The sequence below is a fragment of the Copidosoma floridanum genome, unplaced genomic scaffold (assembly GCF_036245765.1).
Source record: "Copidosoma floridanum isolate Cflo_tuat_1 unplaced genomic scaffold, Cflo_Japanese_pri ptg000013l, whole genome shotgun sequence".
Classification (NCBI taxonomy): domain Eukaryota; kingdom Metazoa; phylum Arthropoda; class Insecta; order Hymenoptera; family Encyrtidae; genus Copidosoma; species Copidosoma floridanum.
In genome coordinates this window covers 35,802,763-35,817,834 of record NW_028321890.1, presented here as the reverse complement: position 1 = coordinate 35,817,834, position 15,072 = coordinate 35,802,763, and the positions used below count along the sequence as shown (strand labels likewise).

The 15,072-nt window shown below is 39.9% G+C and overlaps 1 protein-coding gene across 1 annotated transcript; it reads right to left on the bottom strand.

The window, feature by feature from the left end:
* Positions 1–17: 17 nt before the first annotated feature.
* On the bottom strand, positions 18–14,816 carry ATP8B (ATPase phospholipid transporting 8B). The gene is made up of 18 exons (XM_089590846.1): positions 14,769–14,816; positions 13,808–14,170; positions 12,692–13,013; positions 10,602–10,660; positions 10,251–10,463; positions 9,961–10,166; positions 9,717–9,872; positions 9,353–9,611; positions 8,628–9,017; positions 7,663–7,842; positions 6,200–6,680; positions 5,845–6,105; positions 5,555–5,750; positions 4,454–4,608; positions 4,032–4,384; positions 3,570–3,795; positions 3,243–3,478; positions 18–3,160 (listed from the first exon to the last, which is right to left on the bottom strand). Exons 1-18 carry the CDS (start codon positions 14,814–14,816, stop codon positions 2,744–2,746), a joined length of 4,521 nt encoding a protein of 1,506 aa, XP_089446972.1. The 3' UTR covers positions 18–2,743.
* Positions 14,817–15,072: the final 256 nt, after the last annotated feature.

Below are 15,072 nucleotides of genomic sequence, written 5' to 3'. Positions count from 1 at the left end.
TTTTGACTCAATACATGGACTTTCAAAATTTTTAATATTTTTCAACAAAAAATAAAAACATTAAACAATTTTTTTATTTTTCATGCCATTAAAATTTTTTTGCAAAACCTTAAACATTAAACAAAATTTTTGTTTAATTATTAACTCAAAATTTATCTTAAAAAAGTCCAATTTGTCTGTTTTTATAAATAAAAGTACTTAAACTTACACAATATTAATTTGATGAATTACGACTGCGTTTTGACCATATTAAGCTATTAAATACACATTTTTTTTTAATCTAGCGACTTGCACAAAGATGTTTCTTTTGGTTGGATAGAAATCACCCACAAAATATAAGCACGCAGTGTAAAATTGAATAATTAAATTTTTCCCACTTATCCCAGCCACGTGTGCTTTTTTTTACATAAGGAACATTTTATTGTAACCATGTATTTTCTTAACTCCATCGTGCTAAATTTAATGCACGAGCCCGTTGTATAAAATATTTCATTATAATTTACAATAATAAACAGTCAATAAGACAATTACAATATACAACTAAAACAACTCAACAGTGAATTCGCGTGAATGATAAAAAAAAAGATAATACTTAAAATAATACGATTGCTTTTACATACAATAAATTACACTGAAATACAAAAAATATACGCGCATATATGTACACATATATAGGCTGTGCATTGTCTCCTTCATTATATTTACAGTTTTCGTTATTTTTCATACAAAAAATTAAATCTCTCGCTTAACTGCTCGAAATATAATATATGTTTTTGCGTTACTAAAAGAGACAGTATTTGCACTTTGAAATAATTTAGCATTCCCACAATTTGATTATTATACGATTCCTATTTATTCGTGTAACTCATCGGTATTCATAAAAATTTTATCATTGTCATGGATTAATAAAATCTTTATTTTTTCTCTCGACCCCTAACAGTCTCTGAATTAATGTGAAACTTGACAAAGAATTGAGAACATTTTTGTGACAGTGTTAACATACACAAAGTTACTGGTAACTTGGCGTTTATCTTAATTACTACTATTTGTGGACTTTTGAGTCCCGATAAGCACAATTTTCTCACATCTTTCAATTATCTAGTATTCAAGTTTTATAAAAAATGTATAAATATATTTTTTATGTTCGTTAAAACACAGTCAAATGCAGCTTTTAAAAATAAAAGGGTGAATAACAATTGAACATACGAGAAAATTTTTTAGCAGTGCTTTATTAGAGCATTAAGATTTCAGCTAGTTGCGATGAGGCACGATAATAAATAGTAATAGCGATGATAATAATGTTTTCGATGGTTCCGTGTATTAACTGATAGTTTTATTGTAAAACACTCTTTTCAAGTAACCTACTTTGTCTTAAATTTTATTTTTTCAATATTAAAAGTAGAAATACCGTAAATATTGTATTACTACTGTTTTCTTTTTTTCTTTTTAATATATTATAACCAGTAGTCAGTCAACATTATATGCATACATAATTACTATCCTCGTATTTATTTATTTTTTTAATCATTCTATCTATATTATATATTAATTTCTTTACAAAATTTATCTTTAACATTCAATATTTATATATTTATGTATATGTATATGAATATCTATCTCTTTGAAATATTTACAATCAATGCTAGGACTTATTTTTGTTTGTTGTGTTAACGTTTTACAAAGGCAATTACTGGATGTAACCATATTTGCTACTCATTATGTCACCACACAAAAAAATTTCTTTCAATTAATTACTATCTGCGATCCTGTTTTATGTGTATTCAACGTTTTATACACGTTTAAATTCGATGGACACAGGAACTGCAGATTCTTACATGATTTCGATTGGTACACCAGTTTGATTTTTTGTGGTATAGGTATATCAACTCAAACAAATATAAAAAAATTTCATGATTAAAAAAGTTATAATAAAAAATAATTTTCTCAATTTAATGTGTTTTTCCAAACAACCGTCAAATAATGGTAACAAAAAAATATATTTTTCGAATAACAAAAAAAATAAGGCACTCGTATGTATCAATCGTGCCAAAAAAATTAAATTTAATAGTATGAAACGCGACTCTGCAAGTATTACGCAAACCATTTACAAGAAATGAAAAAATTATCTTTAGAATTGGTTAAACAAGAAAAAAATCTAGTTTATGGCATTACTTTTTAAAAATTTTCTTACAAAAAGAAATTGTAACTACATTCACTCATCTGCAAACTAAATGCTCCCATGTCTTTGTAAAAATAAAGATAAATACACCTATTCAAAATGCGCTTACGTAATACTTGAATATCTAAAGCATTTCATTAATCACATATTTTTCATCTGTTTCTTCAGTTAAGTCATCATCATACATAATCTGCACTGATTCATATGTTTCGTTTGTCTTCGTGCTAACGTAGTTTTTAGCGTTCGTTCACTATCATAAGACTTAGTTAAAGCTCAAAAGACAACGAGAAACAAAAAAAAAAAAAAAAAAACAAACAAAATAAATGGCGGCATCATCGTATCACAAAATAATACATATTCGACCTGGCGAAAAGAGGAACAGAGAGTTTGTTTCATCAGGTCCTGATATATATAGCACAAGAGGGGTGCGAATTGTTTGCTCCCTTCACAATTTAAGCACGTCAATGGCAGCTACGGCAGTAGTAACAATTATAACAACATTATCAACAATGACGGTATCAACGAAGTTGACGTGGCTGAGAGGGAGAGAATTCGAGGCCCACCTCAGGGTATTATCACGCCGTCTGATACGTGCGAGTTCCTGGAGTTATTCTCTTTCGGCGAGTTGGTGGCGATGCTGCTCACCTGCCTGGACACGTTGTTCGACGTGAAGAACTTAAAGTCCGAGCCGTTGGGCAGTTTGCGCATTATCTTGCCGGACGTGATGAGCCGGCCAAAGCCTTCCTGGTGCGCGAACGCGTAACCCGAGCGCAACGAGCGCCGCGTGCGCCTTGTCGATGGCGTCCGTAGCACGTCCTGGCTCTGTCGCGTGCGCATCTGGACGAGGCGTTGTTTCAGCCGCACACGGTCCGACAGCGTTGGCCGCACGTCCACGAAGAAGAAGCGCCACGAGAGCACCGGGATCACGAGCATGATGCACGATATCACCGACACGAACCAAAAGGTCGCCTCCGACATTGCCTGCGTGTAATGTACATTTTCAGTATAACATTATACATGTGAATCGTGATGGTGCAACCAGGTAATTTATACATGCACTCACCATTTGAAGGCTGCCCACGTAGCTGCCTCTTACGACGTAATTGTAAGAGAAGTCTAAAATGAAGTACCAAATGAGAGAGCCCCAAACCATAAAATGATTGACGATCGTCCAGTACGATGTGTCGAGAGCTATTTGAGCAGTCACAACTATAACTAATACCGTAGCCACCACGCTGCCAAAAAGCATGTGATCCGAAAGTATGTAGCCCCTTGGAGAAACGCCGTCCCTGTATGCTCCTAAAAAATAAAAGTAAATGAAAAATTAGAGGTTTTAACTGATTCTTGTGAAAAGCATGCAAATTTTTGATAAATAAAAACTGTCATTTACCATAGGGCACTAAAAAAATCACGCAACTGGCAAACAAGCCGTGAACAGCACTCATGAAGAATTCTTTTCGGTTGAAAAGCAGATTCTCAAGACCCGGTGTGTATAGTTTTGGGTACAGCAAACTGTTCTTATCATTGACATCTTGATCGAATACGCCGACTGCCAAAACGGGTAGTGACGTGTAAAACAAGTTATAGACGGAAATGTACATGGGATCGAAAACGGTCTGAAAAAGAGAAAATCGAATTGTTAGAAAAACAAAAAAGTGCGAAATAGCGTTGTGCAATGTCAGTTTATGCAGGGCAATAATCAGTAGTAAATCAAATATTCAATTTCCTAAGACTCAACCGCGGAGATAACTTAACGTGGGAATCTCTGGAATCATATTCGCCTTATACTCATCATTTTGGGAAAAACTGAAAAGCAATTTTCTTCAAGCCAAAAACATTAAATGAGCCTTACCTGTGCGCTGAATCCACAAAAGAAGGCGAACCAAATGTGACATAGAGTGAACGCAAAGTTTTTGTAGAAAAAATATCTAAGGAACTTGGACATTCTGTAATAGGACCATCTGCCATGAACTAAGAGCAACCTCTCGAGAAATCTAAATTGTCCTATCGAGTAGTCCGAAGCTAATACTGCCTGCATACCCTCTTGGCCGCTTATGCCGACACCTATGTGGGCGGTTTTTATCATGGATACGTCGTTGGCCCCATCACCCACCGCTAACGTCACGGCTTTCATACTTTTCTTCACGAGCTCGACCACCATTGCTTTTTGCAGAGGCGTTACTCGACAACAGATCACAGATTTACCTGGAAAGAAAAATCAAGTTAACATTATTCTTTCTTTTAGCACAAATGACCGCTCGATTTGTGGCTCACATTGGCAAGAGACTTCTAAAAATAGTTGCTCCATCTGAGGATGCAGTGCGTGAACTAAGGAATGGCCATTGATGACCACTGCGAAAGCCGGCTGTAAGTCATCCGGCTCTTGATCGTCAGCCTCTTCCCTAGTTGGATTGTTGTACTCTGTATCGCTATTGTTTGACAATAAAATCTTTGTTTGGATTAATGAAATCTTTGCTTCGTGTCACGTCCGCGAGATTCGTATAGTTATCAAGACAAGCCTTTAATTCACAATTATAAACTGTAGTTAAGCCACTGCTACATGGTACAAGTTTGCCCAAAAATGTAATCCCTTTAGTCCAAACTAAATTTTCTACATGATTTTTTACAAACTTTTTGGTAGCATGATAAAAGATCAGATGAAATGAGAAACTAGCAAACGTGACTACGGATTCTTGGATTCTTGTTATTTAAAAGGTCTCGATATGTTAAGCATACAGAAAGAGAAGGAGTGAATAATCAAGCATTAAGTAATAACTATTACTCATACAATACTGAATTATCGATGTAACTATACATGTATACAGATGAAATTAAAAGGTATCGAATGTATTGTTTTACAAGCAGTTCTACCTAAAAATATAGTAATTAGATGTGTAAATTTTTACTATTCCAAACATTATTGTACAAGCTACTTTTACACTTGGAGAAGGTTTAGGGAAGTTCATATTATAAAAAGAAATTGGCTTCCTAGAAAAAAATACATAAGAATTTATTGAACTTTGTTTCGATTGCATGCATTTAATTAACATTTTTTGTTTTTTAACGTTATGTATGGTTATAAACATCGGAGATTTTAAGAAACGCGGAGATATCGTTCCTTGATAAAATATTGAGACATTTACTTTGATTACATTAAGGAAAAAAATATAACGCGTGTAAAAGTAACATCGTACATTGTAAGCTCTTCCAAACAAGGGAAAAATAAATAGAGGGGGGTGGGTTGAGTGTAAATGTAAGTAAATCAATTTAAAGCCTATATACGTGGGGGAATAAAAACGCCAAAGAGATATGAGTAAGTATACAGTACATAGTTATTTAATAAAGATCGTACTCCGTCTCTTTCGTTTGCCTGACCTTTCCTTGTCCCACCTGAACGTGACGATGGAGAGAGTCGGCCTCTTCTGTTGATTCGAAGTGACTTTTTTAACTGTTTCTAGATACCGTGTCAGCTGGGTCTCGACGCCGTCGTAGGTCACAGCGTCCACGATGAACACGTCCGTCAGATCATCCGTCAACAGCTGGCACGAGTAGCCGATATTGATAGCCGTCTCTGCAAAAGATCCGACATCACCGTCAATCACACAAGCAACTCGTATACTCGCGGAATGACACATATACACTGACCGTCAAAGTATACACTATACCTTGTTTGTCACCCGTGAGTACCCAGAGCTTGATACCGGCAAGACTGAGATTGGCGATCGTCTGGGGCACGCCGTCCTGGAGCTTGTCCTCGATGGCCGTGGCACCCAGTAGAGTCATGTCCTTCTCGATCTCCTCGTAAATCGCGTCAAGCTTGTCGTCCTTGTTCTCGTTACTGAGCGACGCCTCGTGGTGCCTCTGCTTCCAATCGTTGAAGTAACTCTCGTCCAGGTCCTTTGTCGACAGGCACAGCGTTCGCAGGCCTAAGAAAAACAACACCAACCATCAAGACCAACGAGCCAAAGCCTGCACTCACGCACAACATGTAAAGTATAAAGAAAGCCATCGTGGACTGACCCTCGCCGGCGAACTTGTTGAGGTGCTCTTGGGTCTTGGCCTTCATGTCGTCGCTACCCTTTTTCACCCTCTCGTATATGACGTTGTCCGCCCCCTTGCAGTACAACTTGATCTTACCGTCCCTCCTCAGTATGACCGACATTCTCTTTCTAACGTTGTTGAAGTCGAGGATGCATAGCAACTCGTAGATCTCGCGTTTGCCGTTGACGTCGATGGTTATGCTGTTGGGGGAGCGCTCGCGGAAGACGAAGCCGAAGTTGCGCGCCGCCGAGACCAGGGCCGCTTCGTCCGGCGATTGGGCTTGGTACTCGAGGTGGCCGTTCTTCTCCTCGGCCATGACCGTGTGGCAGAGCGCCAGCAGGCGAAAAAAACAGTGCACGTCCTCGTTGCCCAGCTTCGCCGCCTCGAGCAGGCTCGGGTCGTAAAACTTGAAGTCCGGCTCGTAGTCCTTGTTGAATGAGAAATCGATCGACGGCACTGTCTGTATTTTTTTTTTTTTTTTTTTTTTTCCCCAAAGGACCAAAAAAAAAAAAACGAATGATTATCATCAGAGACGTTGACTACGGGTATTTTTACTTTTCGCATCAAGCTGAGTATATAAAATGTATATTCGTATCTGGTAGACGCATTTTTTTTTTGCGAAATGCGCTTTCTGAAAGAGTTCTCCTTTGCAAAGTTGTCCAGTATAATATGTATAAACTTTTTTCAAGTGCTTCGATGTATGTACATCATAAAATTATTTTCACATAGCCGACAAGTACAATAATTTACAAGTTGCAGACACGCATTTATTGTAAAAATGACACGCGTGTTGTCTCGACTCGGAGATAATATACACGGGGACTCGAAAAATATATCACCTTTTTTACAGAGGTGCTCTCGTTCCTCTTTGAGAAAGCGGCAAGGAAGAAAAAAAAAAAAAAAAAAAAAAAAGTGCGTCCACGATGTTTTGACGATAGCTCTTTGAAAGAAAAAATTTACGCAGTTCATACAGCTGTGAAAAAAAAGTACAAGTCAAGAGGCTACAAAGTGTTGCGATCTCAATGTTAATGGAGAGCCACGAACCAAGAATATGGAAAAATCCCTCGACGAGTACGTGTATATATACCTGCCCATAGAAAAAATACCGCCAGGCGCTTACAAATGATTTTTGGAGCAAAAAAAGGGTCGGGGGAGGGAGATAGAGGGAGGAGCAAATAAATAAGCGTAAAGCTGGTGAAAAATACGAAAAAGTGCTTTTGCCGAGCTTGACAAAAGTGTGCGAGAGCGTTACAACACGTGGAGGAGAAAAACCATGCAAATGCGCCGTAAGCTTTCAAGCAGTATAAAAGCACAGGAAAAATTTCACATGGAAAAATGTAGGTAATTTTTAGTACGACCAATATATTACAAGCAGAGCTAAAGCAAGAGAGTTAAATATATTAGGTATATGTATGTATGTATGTATTTATTTGCATGCGTACTGAATATTTAAGTGGAACTTTGGCATCGCCGTTGATGCCGGCCGGCTCGGGCGTCGTATTGGACACTAGATCGGCTTGCTCCAGCAGACGAGCATTAGCGCCACTAGTTAGGGGCGAGTGGACAAATTCTTGACCGTTTTTCCATTTGACTTTCGGCGTGCGCTCGGCCTTTGATTCTGTCTACACTCGTTGGTATAGGTATACACAAATAATGAGGTACATGCACGGGCACACGCGCACACACACATGCTCTTCTAATTATAAGGGAGAGGATTTTGTTGGCAAAAATTTTTAATTCCTTTTTTTTTTTTTTCTTTTTCGCGTACACAGTTATTACATTAAATTTCTGGGCGTTGTCTTCTTACTTTGGGGAACATTCCTTGTAACATGTGCGTCGACGTAACAAGTAAGTTTTGTAAAATAAGCGAAACGTGTGTAAAACATCGACAAAATTGAACAAGTAAGAATCACTGATCAGTGCGGTGTATGAAACATCGAATTGCGTAACGAAAACGTTTCCAACGTCTGCACGGATAGAAGGGAGGTACGGGATTTGAAATTTTTCGTGTGCGTGAGTTTTCAGTCAAGCAGTGCGACTTCAAATTCGACATCGAAAAATACACAGACAATAAATAATGGAAAGAAAAAAAAACAACTTTTATTAATTCAATGTATCAAATGATCACGCAAAAATGATGAAAAGGAAATTTGATTACCCTCGAATTTATAGAGACAACATTATTGTTCGATTAATCAAACGGAGTATAACCAACATAGAAAAAAAAATTTATTTTATGAAAAATTGAAAACCTCTTTGAGTATGTATATAAATAAAATAAAAAAATCCAGTGCTAAAACTATCGGACTCTCGTAAAAATGCGACTACTATATCCGTGACATACAATACTTACAACACGCACATACGAGTTTGAGAAAAAAAAAAAAAAAAAGAAAAGAAAACTCACCCTGACTTCGACAAGATCGACGATTTCACCGGTCGCTTCGTCGATCACGTCCCCGTAGCACTGCGCGGCGACGGAGCACTTGTTGAACGTCATGATGTTCTGGGTAAGGGTGCCCGTCTTGTCCGAGAATATGTACTGTATCTGGCCGAGCTCCTCGTTGAGGGTAGTCGTGCGTGCCCGGGCGTGGGTATTGGTGGGCGCGTGGTACATCTCCTCGTCCCAGTTGATGAGAAACGACTGTACGAACCTTATGACCTCGACCGAGACGTACAGGCTGATCGGCACCACAGTGTTCAATACTATCGCGTAAGAGAAGAACACCAGTAGGGCTATCACTGTGGCCCCTATGTACGGCTCGCTCGGCACCAACGAGTCCCACGGCAGGTACACCTGTACAATTTTTTTTTTTTTTTTTTTTTTCGTTCAATTCATTAATTTTTATAGCAAATATAGATACACACGTGTTTGGACAGCCGCAATTTGGAAATCCAAAATAAAAAAAACAACTTTTATAAAATTAACGATGTTGACTGTAAAGATACTCAAAGCAAGAAATTTAACCCACTTTTTGTACAATCCCTTTTACTTTTTTTTATAAAGTCTTATTACGTTGAATCTTTACATCAACAAAATTGCATGCAATGATTTCTCCATTGATTGAGCGCTTTTTTTCGTATAATGTTTTTTTTTTTTTATCCCCAGTTGGAATATACGTATATGGGTACCTGAAAGTAGCGTCCAACAAGGCTCTCCCAGATGCCACAGCCAACGGAACAGAAGGCGCACAGGGAGAGCAGAACCAGGACAATGCCGATAATGAGTAAATTCAGCAGCCTGTCTATCGAGGTCCTCTTGAACTTGCTTTTACCCGAGTTTTGCATCAATTTCGTGTCTTTGCCCGCAAAGATCACTATACCGTAGCACCATTGGGTATTGCGCAACACGCAGCCCCGCAATATGACCTTGTCGTTGTCGAGTATGTACCTGTTTTTTTTTTTTTTTTTTTTTTTTGGATCATTGACAACAAGACAAATTAAACGTTGGAAGAAAAATGACGAACGAGGTAAAAAAAAAAGTGTTTATACCCACTTTTTGCCCCTCCACGTGAGAATGCCGTCGAATTTGTTAAGCAAATTGTTGGGCGGCTCGCACAGGATTTCACCGTCGAACTCGCCGATCAGCTCGTGATTGTCCATCATCTCGGAAGTTTCTGGCAAGCACTGCCGGCACTTTAAATTCGTCTCCCTGCGCGCGATGAAAATCAAACAATTAAACACGTGAATGATGACGTTGAGGGAAAAAAAAGGAAGAAAAAAGAAAAAAGAAAACCAACCCGTCCAACTCGGCCGTTTCGATGTAGCAAAGGCCGTTGGGCTCGCTCGTCGATAACAAAAGAACGTCGGCGGCGACAAACTGGTCGTTCTCCATGCGTATGACGTCGCCAACTTGGACCTCGGACCATTTTTCCTCGCGCAGGGTCGTGCCCCGCAGGGTCCACGATTTCCTATTGTTCACCTGCGAGTCGCTGCTGTGTCGTTGCTGAATCGAAGAAAATACGATTCGAAAGTTTAAAAATTTTCATGTTGTGTTGGAGGGGAAAAAAGAAAAGTTATATACACTTACGTAGTCGTCGTAGGCGTCTTTGACGGCAGTGAGGGTGAGTACCCCGATGAGGGGTATAGCTGTGGTGATGGGGGTGAGGGACGATATGGCGGGTATCAGTTGGAGCACGAGCAGACAGAGGAAATAAAAGTTGGCGAGCCTTTGGAACTGCTCGAACAGATTTAGCGGCAGGAACGTCAGGACCGTGTACTTGGACGTTTTGATGTAATTGTTCTGCAATTGCGATTGGATGTACACATATATTTATAATATACAGACATACGTACATGTTACTTATCGCGTTTGCAAAATTTATGTTTCTTTTCTATTTTTTTTTTTTCATCTAATTTTCGAAAATAAATTACAACTTACCGCATAGTTGAATTGCAAGTTGTACTCGCGATTGCTGGCGCGAATTCGCCTTTCTGTTTCTGCAATTGTAAAAATTTAACAAAAAATTTAGCACCATCGTATCAAACAGTTTACATTTATTTAACATTTACAAAAAAAAAAAAAAAAAAAAAAAAAAAACAAAACATCAAAACAATCAAGGATTTTTCTTTTGCGAACGAGCTTTTTGGTATCCATAGGCACTATTATTACTTTTACCATAATCCACGCACAATAATAATAATAATATTGATACATACACGCCTATGATAATTATCGCATGCATAATATCTACTTTTACTTAGCAGTACCTACGAGTAAGTGTGTGCGTGTACGCATGTGTGCAAATGAAAGTTGTTTATTTCTTATGGAAAAAGTTTTTTTGAAAATAATTTTTACCATATACTTATACATGAATATAAGTATATTAAACTCCTGTTTCTCGACACTTTTTCACGAGTGACGTACTTACACGGTGAGTTGGGATGTAAACGACCTCGAAATACATTTTGAAAAATGTGCATGTAAGTATAAAGTAGTACACGCATAAGAAAAATCTCATTTCTGACGTTTAAAGCGCACACGCGCGAAACGAAACCAAGAGCATATACATAATGTAACCGTCATACACCCAAATTTACACTTTTGGCGGGGAAGGGAGGGGGGCGTTTGCATAACCGGATAAATCGAGCGCCGTCATATTACCTATATATATGGTAGTAAATAAACTAGAGTGCACTTTTAATTAACCGAGCAGTGATTCCGAGTCTCTTGGGTATAGGTATACACCGAACAGCTGTCGATTTTACCAATACAGGCATTTAAAATCGTCAAGAAAAAAAAAAAAAATCCTACTGAAATAGGCACAAAGTGGCACAAATCATCTATACATAAAAACTACTTATACGTTTTGTTTGGTAATGTAATTATAAATATAAAAAATTTCCACAGCCCAATTGTAGAGTTAAATACTAATACGACGCTTTCACTAACGATATGTACACGATTTCCGGGCGCCGTCCGAGATTGTACATTTGGATTGTTATATACATAAGGAATTGCTCGCGCTTTTCCACAAATATCTCTCCGTCAAGTAAGTATCCACCGTATACTTATGAGAGAATAGTAAGAAAGAGCGAGAGAGAAATTAATTCCGGGGTACCTACATTGCATGCAAGTTCTATTTTTCAGCACGAGTGCACGTCGCGGTCGATGAGCGGCAACCGATGACGAGTCGTGCCCGCGAATCTCCATCTCCTTGCATTTGTAGTCCAATGAAATTTAGAATCAGTAGATATGTAACAATTGTTGTTTTTTTTTTTTACCGAGGTGCTATATATTATAAGTATATTGTAGATTTTGGGGAAACGATTGGTCGAAAATTTTTGTTCTCGCGTAACTCCCAATAGGAGTATCCATACACGTGTATAAGTATCGTTTTATTTCCTGTTTCGAGAGCCAATAAGTAGCAAAGGCGATATTGTATTGTGTGTTTTTATCACTCCCCCATACTTCAGTACCATTTACCTATATACATTTATGATACACGAACATATATAATTACATACTATAAATAATATTGTTATTTCTATATCTACTTGAAATTTTTTACATGCACAATTTACAAGCTTTTACAACATACTCAGTATTAAAATTTTTCTACCAACGAAAAGGCTACATAAGTTATATATACGATGCACAAATTGCACATACACATAATTATACTCCCCAATAAACTTTGCTTTTTCTGTTGCATTTCTCTAGTTAGCGTTGAGAAATTGAAAAAAAAAGCCACACAATATTTATCCTACAGCAAGAAAAAAAAAAAAAAAAAAGGTAGTATTCAAGATGGGACTGGCGGAGCAACTCTGTAGAAGATATACATTATACTTGTATACGTTGAACTACATATAATTATATAAGTATGTGGGTATAACAAAAAACAATTGGGCGTACAAAACAGTAAGGTATGAATAAAAAATTGATCGAGCGTCAGCGTGCTATATAAAGGTATGTTGTTATTATGACTATTATACAGCTATGACGAGGACGAGAGTGACGAGAGGCCTTACTGCGGGAGTCCTCGGTGACGAAGAAGCCGGCGCCGCGGCCCATGCACTCGGTGGTGGATTGGGGCGAGCTCGGGGTGGCGTTGCCGGTGGCACTCCCTGCCCCGGTGGCCGCGTTGTTGGCGCTCGGTGTGGCTGTCCTGTAGCGGGCGCCCTTCCACACGACGAGTTTCCCGAGGACGGTGAGGAGACTGTCGCGCAGCCTCGTGTGCCGGGCGCTCGCGCCCCCTAAACTGCTCGACGAGTCCCGCTTCGAGGAGCACAGGCCGTCCGTCGCGTTGCTCGTGTCCTCCCGCGACGAGCTCGCGTTGCCCCGCGCTGGCTGCTGTTTGATTTTTCCAATGCTTATTATACGTGGGGTTGCCGGGGATACCGAGCTTCGAGGCAATTTTCTTTTCATCATTGCATATACGGGGCTTTTTTTTTTTTTTTTTTTTTTTTTTTTTTTTTTTTTTTTTTTTTTTTCGAGGCTTGGTTTATTCGATCGGCGGCCTATATCAACAGGGGAGAAAGGAGTGGCTCCACACGCTGGACTTCCATACTTATGTTTTTTACCAATAAATCGGTTTTTTCCACTAGTCATTTGTTTAACGGTATAGTAATTACCATTTATTCAATTGTGATTTTTTTTCGTAAAATCAAGGTACGGGCATTCGACATAAAGATTAGATTAAATTCATCTAAATCAAGCGAGTTGTACATCGTTTGATAAATATATATATTCAGGGCGGTACATCGTTACGCTAAACAATTATTCGACCAACTCTACGCAACGGAATAAGTAAAAAAAAAAAAAAAGTAAAATAAACACAGAGAATCTCGTATAATCACACATGACCGTTCGATGCGTATATATACTGTTGTTTAAAGTTCAACCGGAATCAAGAAATTTTCAATCCAATGCTTCAGCCGTATTTTTTTTTTTAATATTCACAGCTGATGTGATAATGATAATAATAATTAATCCAGCCATATAGCGTTTATATCCCGAAAGGCGCGTCGAATCAATTAAACCCCTTCGTCCCCGCGAGTCGATAAATACTGTATACGTCGAGTGAAAAAACATAATGTATATATAATATCGCCATCGTGGGAGCAAAAATGTACATCGGTGGGTACCATAGTCGGCTCAAAGTCAGAGGCGGTCCCGGCGATGGTGGTCGTGGAGAGCGACAGACAGCACGAGTCCTGGCGCTGCACCCGCCGGCTCCTCTTCCTCCGCTGGCCGAGCTTTCGGCGCCTTCGCCGTACACAGCCGCACCTCGTTGTTGCCCTCGACTCATCCTCCTCCTCCTCCTCCTCTGTTGCCTCCTCGTCTTCGCTACGCCGCGGCTGCGTCTCCTCGTCCTCCTCCTCCGCCTCGGCCAGGGCGCACCTGATGGTGGGTCGCGCGAGCTTCTTACCCCGGCCCTCCTGCCGAGGTTGGCCGCTCGGCTCCTCCTCGCTCGGGACGCCCATCTCCTCGTCCCCCTCGCATCGCACCTACGCGATTGTTTTTTTATTGTTTCGATCCTCCGTATATTATATATATATGTATGTTACGAAAAAAAAGGGAGTTCCACTGGAGCCGAATTTTTTTTATTCTCAAAACTCGCGCGTGGAATGTTTTTGAATACGCTTCGAAGGTAAAAAAAAAAGAGAGAGTTACGTTGCAATGATCGATACACCCCATCACGTATAACGTAAAAGTTTGGAAGCCGCATTTATATGTGTACCCAAGTCCCGTCCAAAGCTCATTCAAAAATGATTACCATGTATACGCGGTTGAAAAGTAACTCCAACCCTGGCGTTAAAAAAGTAGGCGAGACGCACGTCGTATACGAAAAGTTCGCGTGTTCTTTGAGTTTCCGCGGGTCGAAAAAAAAAAAAAAAAAGAAAAAAAAAAAGATGATTCATGGAACTGCGAAGGAATTTTTTTTCCTCAATTATTGGGGACCCGTGCCAAAAACGAGCGCACCCACCCTCTGCCGATTCACTAACTCGAGCACCCAAAGCGTCAGTTGGCTTTGTGCCGGAATTAATAAGAGTGTACACAGGTGGGGCCAATTTTGTTTGCGGCACGAGTCTCGTTGTAGCTCACCTCGAAGACCTCGAGCTCGAGCGTGTCCTGAGCCGGGTGGGCGTTCATCGCTGGAGACGACGCCACCGAGCAGAGGACGGGGGTGACAGCGAGTCGGCGTCCGCGCTTCGTCCCCCGCGGCTATGCGGGGCGACGCCAACGACCAACGATGGGGCAACGGGTAAAGCACCGCCGCCACCCTCGCCGCGGTTACCCGGTGGCGATTTCCTCGCCGTAGGGGGGCCGCCGACGACCAGCCACGCCTGTAGCAGCAGCACCAGTCCGGGCCCGACACCTGCACCGGCGGGGGAGACCGGCGGACGCA

Bases quoted from the DNA above. Each gene is read 5' to 3' on its own strand.
- ATP8B (XM_089590846.1), bottom strand. From the start codon at position 14,816: ATGAACGCCCACCCGGCTCAGGACACGCTCGAGCTCGAGGTCTTCGAG. The intron at 14,171-14,768 runs GTGAGCTACAAC...ACAATCGCGTAG, and splicing joins TCGAGCTCGAGGTCTTCGAG to GTGCGATGCGAGGGGGACGA. The intron at 6,681-7,662 runs GTACGCATGCAA...AAAAAAATACAG, and splicing joins AAGTTCCACTTAAATATTCA to ACAGTGCCGTCGATCGATTT.